Consider the following 13,310-nt stretch of genomic DNA (forward strand, 5'->3'; position numbering starts at 1 on the left):
TACTGAGATTTTTTCTGATTCTCCTGAATACAGTGTAACTACTGAATTTGTGGTTAAACAATTACAATTTAAATAAACAATTTAATTAAGAATTATTTTACATTCACAGTCATTTAAAGTGACAGTAGTGATTGAGTACTAGCAATGATGCTGATATTATAAAATGTAGATATAAGAACATTAAACACAGCACTATGCTGTTAATGTTACCAGAAAGATTCTGTTTCACTACTTAAATGTGCATTTATGAATATTAATGTTTAATATGTGAGCCTCTTTAGGTAAAAACATCACAGGCCAAAAAATAAAGACCGCTGTTGAAAACTGTAATTTGTGCAGTTTAGTGTATAGCTATAAAAAATAAATATATAAACAAACAAACAAATAAATAAGTTTTTTTATCTTTCCTATAGCCCATCTTATGCAATACTAACTCTCAATAATACCATATGGTAGAGCGAGACCTTAAATACGCAAATAATACATCTTTTACTGGCATTGTGTGAATAACAGCTGTGCGTTGCTTTATATGCAAGTATGACAAATAAAGTCTGGCTGTCTGGCTCTTTCAGAGAGTGTAAGCACCTCATTGTGGCTCCGATTAACTGAGCAGGGGGTCGCTTTTGTCTGAATTTATTTGGGATTATAACTACATATGTGTTATAAGGAAATGAGGGTTAAAGGGAAGGTCATGATTTGCACTCCTAATAAAGACTTGCTTTCAGACTACAGATTATGGTTCTCCTTTAAAATTTATCCTGGATAAATTTTGATTTACAAATTGTGTTCATAGGATTCATACATATATTTTAACATCAAAATAAATAAGGCTTTGGGCTCATTTTTAGCTGTGTTTCTAATATGTTATTAATGAAAACTGTCTCTGAGAAATAAAATAATAATACTCCACAAATTAATCTCACACCAGACCACAAAATAAAAAACATCCCACTATTTTACCTATGCTAGTTTATTTAACATTTAATGCTAAGAGAAATTTAAACAAACAAACAAACAAACAAACATCTTTAATCCTAATTTCAGTCTTAATTTAATATTTGATCTTATTCATGTTTGAGGTTTATCTTCAACACTAATTAGAAACTTGTAATGATGTTTAACAGATGACAGCTCTTACAGCTTCACAAAAGTCCCTAAATTAGCTCCTTCTGACATTATAAGCACATGGGCCGTTAAGAAATTAAGATAGATGTATCTCTAATTACACACAAAACTGGCTTAGCAACAAAATATATTGAATACAGATAAATTCAGCTAATATTTCTGTTTATACAATGTACATAAACACATATAACATAAAAACAATTGTACGCTTGAAACTGAATATGTCTAAAACATGAAACTTATTCAACCTATCGCCTTGCCAAGCTATATTTTTTCTTCTTCAGTTAATACACTAACCAGCTGCTGCTTAACTAAATGACAGCATTAATAATATTAATAATAATAATAATAATAATAATAATAGGGGGAAAAATAATTAAAACTAACGAATCATTCTACACTTCAGCAAACTGAAGAATAAGTCCCCGGTGTAACTAAAGCGTTTTCAGTAGCTCAGGGCTATGAAACATGAGCCATTAAGTATTTCAATGCATGTAAGTGTCAATGCATGTAGAAGGGTATTACGTTTCTGGATGTGTAATAAGAGGGTCTTAAGGCAGAAGAAGCATCAAAGAAAATGAAACAAGCTGGATCTTAAAAGATTCTTCCATAAAAGGAAATAAGAGGTAACAGCTGTATAAAAAACAAAACAAAACAAAACAAAAAAACACAACATGATGCTGAGAGCTCATACATACTTTCCTAACCTCTAGATTGGATTGCTGTTATGAGTTGCTGGCTGGGGAAAAAAACGTTACAGGACATTACTCTAGTCTCATTAAATCTAAATGAATTCATTCACGTTTATTACAGTCAAATTAATATCCAAAACGACATAGTTATAGCATGTCTTGCTGATCTCCTTAACAGCACAAATGATATATGATATATGATGTATTAATATATAAAACTCACTATAACTTGATATGAGATGATATTTATTAGATTAAAATTCTTAATTGTTTTATTTGGTCAGAGTACTTATTATTTGCAGTGGTAGTAGTTTTTGTAATAGTATTCTCATGATTATTTACCCAAAAAAGTAAACAATGAAAAAAAAACGTTACTATGAGAATGTAATATTAGCCAATAAAATATCAGTACGCAATAGCAGTAGTAAAGCACAAATCAGTCAGATCCTTTCTACAGGCCTACACACACACACACACACACACACACACACACAAACACACACACACAAAACATGCTCCAGGCATGGTTGTAATACTTACTTAGATGACACTTAGATAACAATTTCTAACATTTTTTTCATATACCTTATAAAAGTGATTAAAAAAACAACAAACTCGAATCTATTAACCCTGAATGATTTTGATTTAAGGGCGAGTGATCCATATGTGTTTTCTAATAAAACTTCACAAAAAACATCATTTGTTATGCAATAATATAAATATATAAATACCTAAAATTGGAATACCTCAGTTAAAATGAAATGGAATATTTCTAATAGAATTGTTTTACCTTGTTGTAGTAATGGATCCAAACGGTGTGCCACTGTCCATCGCTCACTCCAGCAGGTATCAACGGTGCCACTGTAGTCTTACTCTCTCCTGCAGGCAAGAAGCATGAAAAACAACAGAGCTTACAGAAAGCAGAACACACACACAAGTCCCTTATAACCCTTATAAGTGTGTGCACAACTGTGTGTGTTTTAACTTTAAGCTATTATTGTTGGACCAAACCCAACACCAATAACAATAAATTAATTGAGTCATATTATGAGTGCTATCGTGAGAGCTGTTGGTGTAAATATATTAATCACAGGGAACTCCGTTAAGCTCCTAAAAATATCATGCTGTCCTAGCCACAAAAAAAACCTCAGGGAGTTTAGTGATATTGCTGGAGCTCTTCCAGTTCAGTGGAGGCAATAAGTGAATCATTACTGAGGACATAATGAAAATCCTGGACCTCCCATGAGGAAAACTTCTAATGTCCCATAGAGCACTGTAAAGTGTGTTAGTAAATGTTTACCATATATCCTATTTCATTAAGTTAAGGCAATGGTTGCAGAGAAAGGACTTGACCTTTGACCTATTCTAGGTATATCATTATAGCATCATACCAAAATGAAATTGTTATTGAAATTCCTTCATTCCTAGACCGTGAGATGTTGATGTTTGAGGAAATGCCTTTCAATGCCTTTGCTGTCCACTACTGTCCACAACCGACCTTTAACTCTCTGACATACATGGAATTCACCTTCTCACACTCAAGGACAGTAGGGCGACACATTCCATTAATTTATCCTTTGGAAACAAATCCAAATGTTAAAGAGACAGGACGAAGATCTGGAGGCATGTTAACTATGTGCCACCCAGGAGGGCTGGAGTGAATGGGGTGGAAAAACAAAAGAAACAGGTAGATAGAGGATGTGTGTTTCTGTGCTCTTTGACCAGCTGCTTCCTTTGGCAGAAGGCCTCCACACACACACTTAGTCTATGTGAGGAGAAAAAAAAACAAGAGAAAGTACTTCTCTCTCACACTCTGGACAGTTCTACGCATTACTAGTTTATGGATTCAATCTAATGAACTTATCTATTAGAACATATTTACAAATCAGCTCACTTATTTGCTATAATTAATAGTATTATACTTTGTCATTTGATAATATGTACCTTAAATTAAAAAGAAATCTTTCTTATGATCCCCTTTTATACACAAACCTGTTTAGAAGAACTTAAAGGCAAATGCTGAAATATTTCATTATTCTCCTCGTCCAATCATATTCTTTCTCCCTTTACCAACATAAAGTTTCACATGGTTGTTCGTTGTATTATATGCAATTCTCTGTTCATGTTTACTTTTATTTCTGTTAGAGTGAACTCAAATGTACATGATATTACTACATCTTATCAGCATGTTTCTTAATTCCTTTATATGACTAACACCTTTTTAGTAATTACTGTAGTTCTACTTTTTTATATTCACTAATATTCACTAAACCTGACCTTAGGCAACACTGACAGTGAATTGGATTATAGAGGACTTCAGCTGCCTGTAAAGATGTGTATGTTTTTGTTAACATATGTAACAATGACAGGACAATCAGCTATTTATTCACATGCTATGACAAAATTGTCATTATTGTACAGTGTTGATCAGTGTTGACAGATTAATTTAAACTACAGCAATAGATAATCACACACACACACACACACACACACACACTCACACAAGTGCATGAACTCACCAGCAGAATAAGTGACTTGGATTTGCTCGTCTACAATCTCCACAGCGATAAAGTCATGCTTTTCGTTAAACCTTCCGTTATAGAGTAACAGCGCATTTCTCTCTCTAGTGGCAAACCTGTGGAACAAAAATGTAAATGTTCAACGTATGGCCAATACGATTAGGATTCAAATAACAGATAAAGAACATGATCCATACAAATCTTACTAGACCATCAGGGTAACAATGACTATACAAATATGATTTCACTTGTATGATAAAAAAGACCAGGATCAGTTTTATGAACAGAATCCTGCATTATTAAAGAATATAATGAGGGATGAGGGAAAAAAGAGAAAGGAAGATGAAACAGGAAGTAAAAGAAAGATAAAACGTGAAAACAAAGCGTGTGCTAATTGTGGTAGTGACGAGGTAACTGATGGAGAAGTCACTGGGGAGAAAGCTGACCTCCAGGTGTTTGGCAACTTGTGGCAGTTTTGCAGGTCACATGGGAAGCAATAGACAGAGGTGTCAGATAGCACCTGGCACAAGGGCACACTCACAGGAAGCAGGAACAAAGATCCAAACCACACACTACTTCCTGTTTGCACGTTAGCCATGGAGATCTGATTAGAGTGAATTTTATTGTGAATTTATATCTGAGGAACAGTCGAAAGCTCATACTGCTGTAGCAGCAAAGCAGCATGGGAGGCATAGCCACTAGTTGATGCTTTTTAATTTACTCCACACCTGACTCATTAGTGTCACGTGCAGGAAATATTAAGCATTCATATCAGAGCTTTCAACATGAAAAGTTGAATATTTAGTTCAATTACATTATTCAGTAGATATTATAACAACGCAGCTTTTCAGAAATATAGAAATTCAGGATATAAATTATACATTTCGAATTCATCCCGAACAGTTAATGTCTATTGGCTGTAAGAATGTTATACAGATGTGTTACTATAGTGTAAAGTTTATTAGCCCATCTAGGTTCCTATATCCAGGAATTAAATGGCTTCATTTCCTAAAGAGTCTTGAGTGGATTCTTTTTCATGGCTTGAATGAATTCAATTTTACTTTTTTTGGAACCAAGAATAGCACCACAATTGTACATAAGAATTTATTATATATCTCTTTCTAACCCTGTAGATTCACCATTTATTGTTATACCAAGAGATTATATTTACTTACACTTGTTTCTTTGACACATCCATAGCATGTCTTTGGTTGTGACTGAAATTTGGTGGTTCGTGGGAAATATAATGACAGGTTTAATAAACAAAAACATGGTGGATTGCCTTCTTGATCTTTTCTTTTTAAAAATGACTCGAAAAGAACAATTAAATTGCTAGCTATCAAGTAGCACAGCTTCCCAGTTTATCCTGCTTGCTGTTTGGAAAACACATGGCATGATTGCAGACTTGAAACTCTTTACTTAAAATAAATAGGAAGCACAAATATCTATTTCAGTGAGTGTGTGTAGTTTTGCCCCAATGCTATATGACCCAGCCACAATGTTAGTTTTAGACCAGGATTGTTTTATGGTTTTGTCATGAACAATGGACAATTAGTACATTTTTACAATTGCAACTACAAATTTAATGCATTGTTTCTCTAATATATGTAGCACATTTAAACTTTTATTCTGAATCACTCTTGTAATAATGAGAATTTTGTGATGGATATTAGAATTTTTTATGATTATTAGTCTTATTCTATCACGAAGCAAGACCTACTGTTCAAACTATTTGCCTGAGGTCAATTTTAATGACCTGTGAACATGGACAGGCAGCTGGCGACCCAACGTGCCAGAGGTACTTACATGAAAGACAGTGTGAAGTGAAACCTCTGTCTCAGGCCCCTGAAGGTGACGAATGCGTTCCCAGGAAAGCTGCGTGTGCTGATTTGACAGTAAGGCTTCTCAAACTCTCCTTCGGGACACTGGCACATAAACCCCCCAACCAGCAAGTCCACACAGCGACCTCCATTCTTACACACTCCTGTCACACAGCGGCCCGATCGAGTGCTCACCTCGCAGTTTTCACCTGGAACAGAGATGAATATAGCATGAAGTGAGAAGACACAACTTGACTTCTGAGTTGAGGCCAAAAAGACACACGCAACAAAGTATCGCATTTCCACACAAATAATGACGAACTTGGCAGCGAAACGGATGGAACGGATGTTATAAATCAGCCTCAAGTCATCTTTATATTGCCATTTGTTTGTTCATACAGGCCCTCTGAAACTAAAGAATTAGAAGTAAATAGCCCTATGACACTAAATTAAACTGAGAAATCTCTTTTACAGGCATGAGTACACCCTGAACCAATGCCATGATTTTCTTCCCTCCCTCTGTCCACACATCACAGTCAACACTGCGTCCAGTGACCCAAGCTAACCTCTGCTCTTAATCAAACACAACACAACCAGCCCGTAGCCCAAAGGCAGAGTGATAAAAGGAACAGCATGGTGGTCTGGAGGACACCTGTCAGGCTACAACACTCCCCTGAGATCTCTGAAGAAGTGATGACAACTCGCTAATGGAGGAAGATGACATCATTTTGCAGTTTTTGTTCTCTTATGAATGAATGAGTTTCTTTGGGAATTCTTTTGGCTTTTGTTATTTTTACGAATGCTATGTTAAAGAAAATCCAGGTGCAAGATGAGAAATCTTTTACGGTTTGATGTAGCTCCAATAGACAGGGGATGGTGAAGACTATTTGCCTACAAGACACGTAAAGTCAGCTGCAACAGCGTTTGGCAGTGAAATACACTTAGAAGAAATAGCACTCTACCCTCTTCCACATCCATGAGCTAATAATTGGTTACTGATCCCTTGGGGAGACATACATCATTCTTTTCAACAAGAGAGCATGGCCAGTTTTTTTTCTCTTGGGATTCCAGCCCCAGATGGCTGTTGCATTGTCAGGATTTGAATCAATAAAATGTTTTGTGTTACATAACAATATAATATGATGAAGCTCAAAGGATCTTACTGCGAAGCTCCACTGAATCTCTTATCTGAGTTTTACAGGTTACAGTGTGTGTAAGTGTCAATCATGCTTACTGTTCAGTATATTTACATAGTCATTAAAATGCCATAGCTGCAACTAAAAGCCATATCTATCTTAAACCTCAGTGAACAGCATCAGTATGTTAGCAGATGAATGAGTTCAGGGACAAATTCTAATGGACCTGAGGGATCTGTTACACAGTGTTCATCCTGTGATCCTGTATTACAGATGCAGACTCAGTAGACTCGCTATTGTGCACCTGCCACCTTACGTTGACAAGATTTGGGCCTTGAGCAAATATGTGTTAGGATGCACACGGTAGGTTCCAGGGATGTAATGACCCAAATGCCTGTTAGATAATCCCTCGTTTCAGAGGAATTACAGGGATATATTACATGGTAATGAGAGAAACGCAGTGCAGGAACTACAGAAGCCACTGTCAACACCTCAGAATATGACCACGGGCTATAAGAGAAACACGGCCTCACTGTTCTTTAGAATGGACATGAAATCCGAATCCATGGACAACATAGTTGTCAAAGTGGGTGAAAGATGCAGAGAGGAATCTCCACGACTTATGTTAAAGGTATGACAAAGAATTCTCTAGAAACATTTCATCTAATAGAGGAGAATCCGGTGGGTCACGTTTCTACATTATTAGACGTAACGAGGCTCTGACAGAAAGCGTTGAAAAATCAGCTGCACTCACTGTTAGCAAATAATAATCCTGTAATCCGTTGTTGCTACAAGTTAAAATGGTTTATCCAAGCAATGTACAGAATCTATAATGAGTGAAAACACAAAACTGTCAGTGTTCTAAAAGCAATGAAGAACAGAGTTGTTATATAGTGAAACAAGAATCACAATCAACTCTCTCTTTCTGTCAGTTAAAATTTTTATCTCCATGGACAACATAGTTGGTCCCAGATCAGAACTTCAATAAGCAAAACACGTAAGAGGAAGTTCTCAAAAAAACACTCACCTGTAAAATCTTCAGGGCACTCGCAGGTGTATCCCCCTTCACGGCTACGACACCTCCCGTTGTTTTTGCATGGTGCAGAGTAGCACAGGTCTATCTCTGTCTCACAGTAATCTCCAGTAAAACCATCTGGGCAGCGGCAGCGAAGGCCATTTACAGGGTGGATGGGCCTGAAGAGAACAGTGTTGGAGGCCACAAAGGGTGCTGAACTGTCAAACTTCAGCACTGATACACACTTCATGTAATTCTGACAGGGCTCACGCAGGCAGATGTTGTCGTCGAATGGGAGGACGTGCTGTGAAGAAATGAGTGTCAGCAGTGTGCGGTTCAGGTACAGCTGCTCCTGGAGCTCCTCTGTGGGGTAGAAGCGACCATGAGTGCCATTAGGCAGCAGGGCTGAGAAAGTAACATTGAGGATACTCGTGTCCACGTCTGTGTCATTCTGGACGTTGAAGATGAACACGCCGTCGCGGCTGGTGGACAGCACGGCAGCTACGCTCTCTGTGAACAGGCTGAGTAGCGGAGACAGGAAGCGCTCCTGAGACATGTTCTCCAGTCGCACTGTGATACTGTTCGTCAACATGTCGTCTGTGATGATGGCAACACGAAGAGTGCAAACGGCAGAGACATGATGGAGACCGTCTGAGAACAAAGAAAGAACCACACAATTCTGAGACTAGTATGAAATCACTGCATACTTAGGAAAAACATCAAATAACCATGTTATTATATAATTAATCCAAAATAATGGCTGCTAAAAACTAATATCATGTACAGCAGAGACAAATATGGTGACATTGTATTTATATTTGTCTTTACGTCCTTACAAAGTTTTAATGTTTTATGCATAAAAGGTTTTGTGCTTTTCAATTTTATCCAGCACATAAACTCATCTGTGTCATATTCATAAACTGGTTTATTGTATAATGCTAAATGGTTTCCTGCTAGAAGATATAATTGACAACTGAAAGTATCCCTTACCTCAAAAAAATACTTAGTGCTGACTAAAATATATGACTAAATTATTTGGGGTTGGAAGGTATAAATCACAGCATAAAATATGATGAAATGCATATGATGTTTGTGAAGTCTGCTGTTTTAAAACTGCAATCGATGCTCTTAATCGAAGATGAAACAGACAACAGCAACGGTAAATCTTCAAGCAGCACTTCACCATGTCCATTAACCCATGAGAGCGTAAGAGCCCTGTGTTATATCAACTAACAGCACCACAACACTTGTCCTCTATTGTGTGTCTGTTGTGAAGGCTTTGTTCAGGTCTAGTGTATTCTTTCATCTCTCCAGTTTGTCCCTGTGTAAAAGGGCTCCACTACTCAGTTGAATGAAGTGAGTTATAATTGCGAGACAATGAGGAGACATTTCCACTCTATCACGCTGTCCTATCACATATTGTCCGCTCAGACAGCTGCACTGACTGAGAAAAAAAAACCCACACATATTTTCACCATCAGCTCACAGACACCAAAACTCTAAAAATATGTTATCATATTAACTCTATAAAAATATGTTATCACAATTCACAATAACAGAAATATTTTTCACATTCAATCCCATTTATTTTACTTAACATTTTGTTAGATATGTTTAGATTTGTTTTGCAGGTGAAGCAAAGAGTGACACACTGGTGCACTGCATGGTACCAAGGAACAGAGATGATTTTGTCATTAGAAAAAATTTAAATGGCATAAATCACAACTGCACCATCAGCGAACTGAATCTCTGTTACAAAGCACTAAAGTAAGTGCTAATTTGTTTGCAATGTATTTACAATGTGTTTGTTTTTTAATGGCATGTGTGTTAAATTCCCTTCTTCTATCATTCTGTACTGCACTGAGTAAAGTGGGTCTCTCTCTCTCTCTCTCTCTCTCTCTCTCTCTCTGTCTCTCTCTCTGTCTCTCTCTTTCTCTCTCTCTCTCTCTCTCTCTGTTTCTCTCTCTGTCTCTCTCTGTCTCTCTCTCTCTCTCTCTCTCCCTCTCTCTCTGTCTCTCTCTCTTTCTCTCTCTCTCCCTTTCTCTCTCTCATTGCTCTCATGCACTTGCCAATAGCATGAAAATTAATGGTACACAAGCAGATTTTATTGACATGGACAAAGTTTTCCTGGGGTCAGATATCAGCTAATTGCACGCTGAAAAGTCCAAATGATCCAATGCAATACACAAGAGCACAACATTTATAATCACATTTCGATGATAGAAGGCTCACAAATAAATTCTCTCTTGTGGTAAGGTGATGTGAAAATGTATGAAGACACTGCTTTTCTTACAGAGACACTCCAGGATAAGTGCTGACTGTCTTTAAATTCATTTTCCGTTCTTCCCAATAGGCAATAAAGAAAAAGCCGGGAACACATTAAACACAAGTGTGGTCTTGGCAATAAAGAGGCTGTTCCGTGTCATGGTGAGAATGCTATTAATTTGTCAGTCACTAATGTCAAAACAACTACAGCTTTAAAACACGTTACTGCCATAAAACACAACTCATATAATTCCCAAGCCATCATTCTAGAGGTAATGTGCTTTAGTGTCCTAAAGGAATGTCGTCATGTTATGTAAGAGGTAGCCTTGTGTAGCTGGACCTTCAGACTGATGGCAGGTTCTCTGGACTCCAAAGCAGCATTTATTGGCCAGGAACCACCCAAGTGTTCATGTGACTGACAGGTAAAGTAACCAACCACAGTTTATTCTGTTTAGCATTATGTAGATAGTTCATTTAAAAAAACTGGGCAAATTAAAGTTGTCTGTACCGTGAACTTCATATCATTTGTAAAACAACAGCTTTCTTATTCCATGAGGGATTGAGTACCATGACTGCTGGACAGTTAAAACAGTCTGAAACTTTGGAAGCATTACCAATTTTTTTGCTATATGCTTCAGACGTTCAGCCAACAGGTTGTGAGCCTGAAGTCTGAGGCTGAGACGTAATAGAGCGTGATGTAAGAGCCAGTGTTGCACATGTTAGCTTCAGGATCTCTTTATCAAATTTACCTCCATCAGTGCACCCATCAATACACAGTAGTAGATTATATAATCATTGGATAATCCATCATCAGCAATATTGCACTTACAAGACCTGCTAGACAAATACAGCAAAAATTAGCAGTTTGCAAATCAAAGAGTTTTGCAAAACTTTAAACAGACACTGAGACAAAGTTTTTGTCCTCCGAATTTCAAGAAGATGTACCTTTAAATAACCCAGTGATGATGAGTCTGTGGTGATTGCAATGTGTTGTCTGGCTATTTTGATGTTTTGACCACAGCCTGCTTCACATTACTAATTCAGTCCCGTCTGCTTTATGCCTGTTTGCATTTACCTGACAATTAGTCTGCATCAAGTTTCTGAGTACTGCCCATCCCTTTGGCCTGTCTGCAACATCTACTGAAATAAAATCGGAAATCATTTCTTTTTTTGCAACTGTTCACTTCGCGATACAAGAGTGATGATAACAGTGTGCAACACTTCCAGGTGTGCTAAATATACAAAGGCAAAAGCTTCATCCTAGCAAACAAAAAGTACAAGTATAAATAAATAAATAAATAAATAATGTTTAAATGACTATAAGACCTGAAAAGAGTGATGAGGAAAGAAAACTACCATCTATCACAAAAAATAAACCCTAGTGACAAATTTACTGCCCTTTCAGACTCAGAAGTAAAGTAGCATTACTGTACTAGCTGGCTAATATTATCACCTCTTGAATGTGTTATACTTTAAATAAGATTACCAACTACCATTACATGGATCTGTTTCTCTGTGGAAGACCTGGATTTTGTTTTTGTTTTTTTTGCCTCATCTTTCTCTTCTCTATAAAGTAGAGTTAATGATCCCCTGTGTGTATCTCATCTTGATAGAAATGTTTGCAAAACTGCAGTAAGATACATAAACTGTTCATCTTTCTTACAGTAATTTCTGTACCATTCATTTCTGGTGTGTTTCTGCATTACATGCCTTAGTGAGGAACCAAGAAAGAATTTGTTTAAAACGATTGCAAATGTTGTCTATTTAACAAAAGCGTCCCCTAAGAGCATTCTAAACTTTGAAACACACACACGCTACACACTATAAAGCACACAGAGCAAGACAAGTGCCATGCACACTCTCTGTATCCGCAATGAATTTTAATCAAGACTCATTCCAGTCAGACCTATGAGGTAAAAAGGAAAAAAAAAAGAAGACAAGGTTCAGAACTGCATCCTGAAATGCCTGGCATGTTACCTGTTAAACAATATGAAGCTTAATGAAAATGAATTACAGGCTTCCTTTATGGCATTTGAGCTGATGAGCATTGACTCTGTAAGATCTATCTTTTCTTGTAAGAATGAGCATTGCATCCCCTCACACCACACCTCCAACTCACACACACATACAATTATTTGTTGTAAGCGATTTTTTAGCAGTTACATTTCACTCCTAAGTGCCAAAAATCCACAAGTAAACAACTCTGATTCCACATACTGGTGGGAAGCTGAAAAGCCAAGATCATGGCTGTCATTTAGAAACACAAATCAAGTACTTGCCAGCACATACCCTTCTTTCAGGGCATGATCATCAGTGAAGCTTGACCTAAATATGTTTTGTACTGTGCCAACTGGCCTTCATAATACAATGAGCACGGCTATGAGTGAGGCCCAAGATTACACGCTGCTAGAAAAGCTGTCAAAAACTTAACACCATATTTGAAACAAGCAATCAAAAGTTGGGACGGGCCAGAAACTCGGAAGAGTGGCCAAGATAAAATGCCAGATAAGCTTCCTTGTAAATTTCTAGCACATCTTATTGTTGCAATAGAATAATCCCATACAAAAATGTCTATAATTTAAATACCTGAACAACCCAAAAAGTCAAAATATTTTTACCCATAAAAAGTCAGTGCCATTTCAGCCATTTGCTTTGTTTCATTATGTAATGAAAACCTGTCAGTTCTATTACTCTCCTAATGTCTCTCCGCTACATACAGTCTTCATTCATTTTTCAGA

General features: G+C 36.9%; 1 protein-coding gene across 1 annotated transcript in view; it reads right to left on the reverse strand.

Annotated features, from left to right (window-relative positions):
* The window catches only part of celsr1b (cadherin EGF LAG seven-pass G-type receptor 1b), a 47,406-nt gene that overhangs the window by 27,191 nt on the left and 6,905 nt on the right, over positions 1–13,310 (reverse strand). Inside the window, exons 2-5 of the mRNA XM_060885433.1 lie at positions 8,320–8,958; positions 6,143–6,365; positions 4,337–4,452; positions 2,608–2,696 (exon numbers count right to left, since the gene is read on the reverse strand). Of these exons, the coding sequence (XP_060741416.1) occupies positions 2,608–2,696; positions 4,337–4,452; positions 6,143–6,365; positions 8,320–8,958 (1,067 nt within the window). The remainder of the gene's footprint in view (positions 1–2,607; positions 2,697–4,336; positions 4,453–6,142; positions 6,366–8,319; positions 8,959–13,310) is intronic.

The sequence above is a fragment of the Tachysurus vachellii genome, chromosome 13 (genome assembly GCF_030014155.1).
Source record: "Tachysurus vachellii isolate PV-2020 chromosome 13, HZAU_Pvac_v1, whole genome shotgun sequence".
Lineage (NCBI taxonomy): Eukaryota > Metazoa > Chordata > Actinopteri > Siluriformes > Bagridae > Tachysurus > Tachysurus vachellii.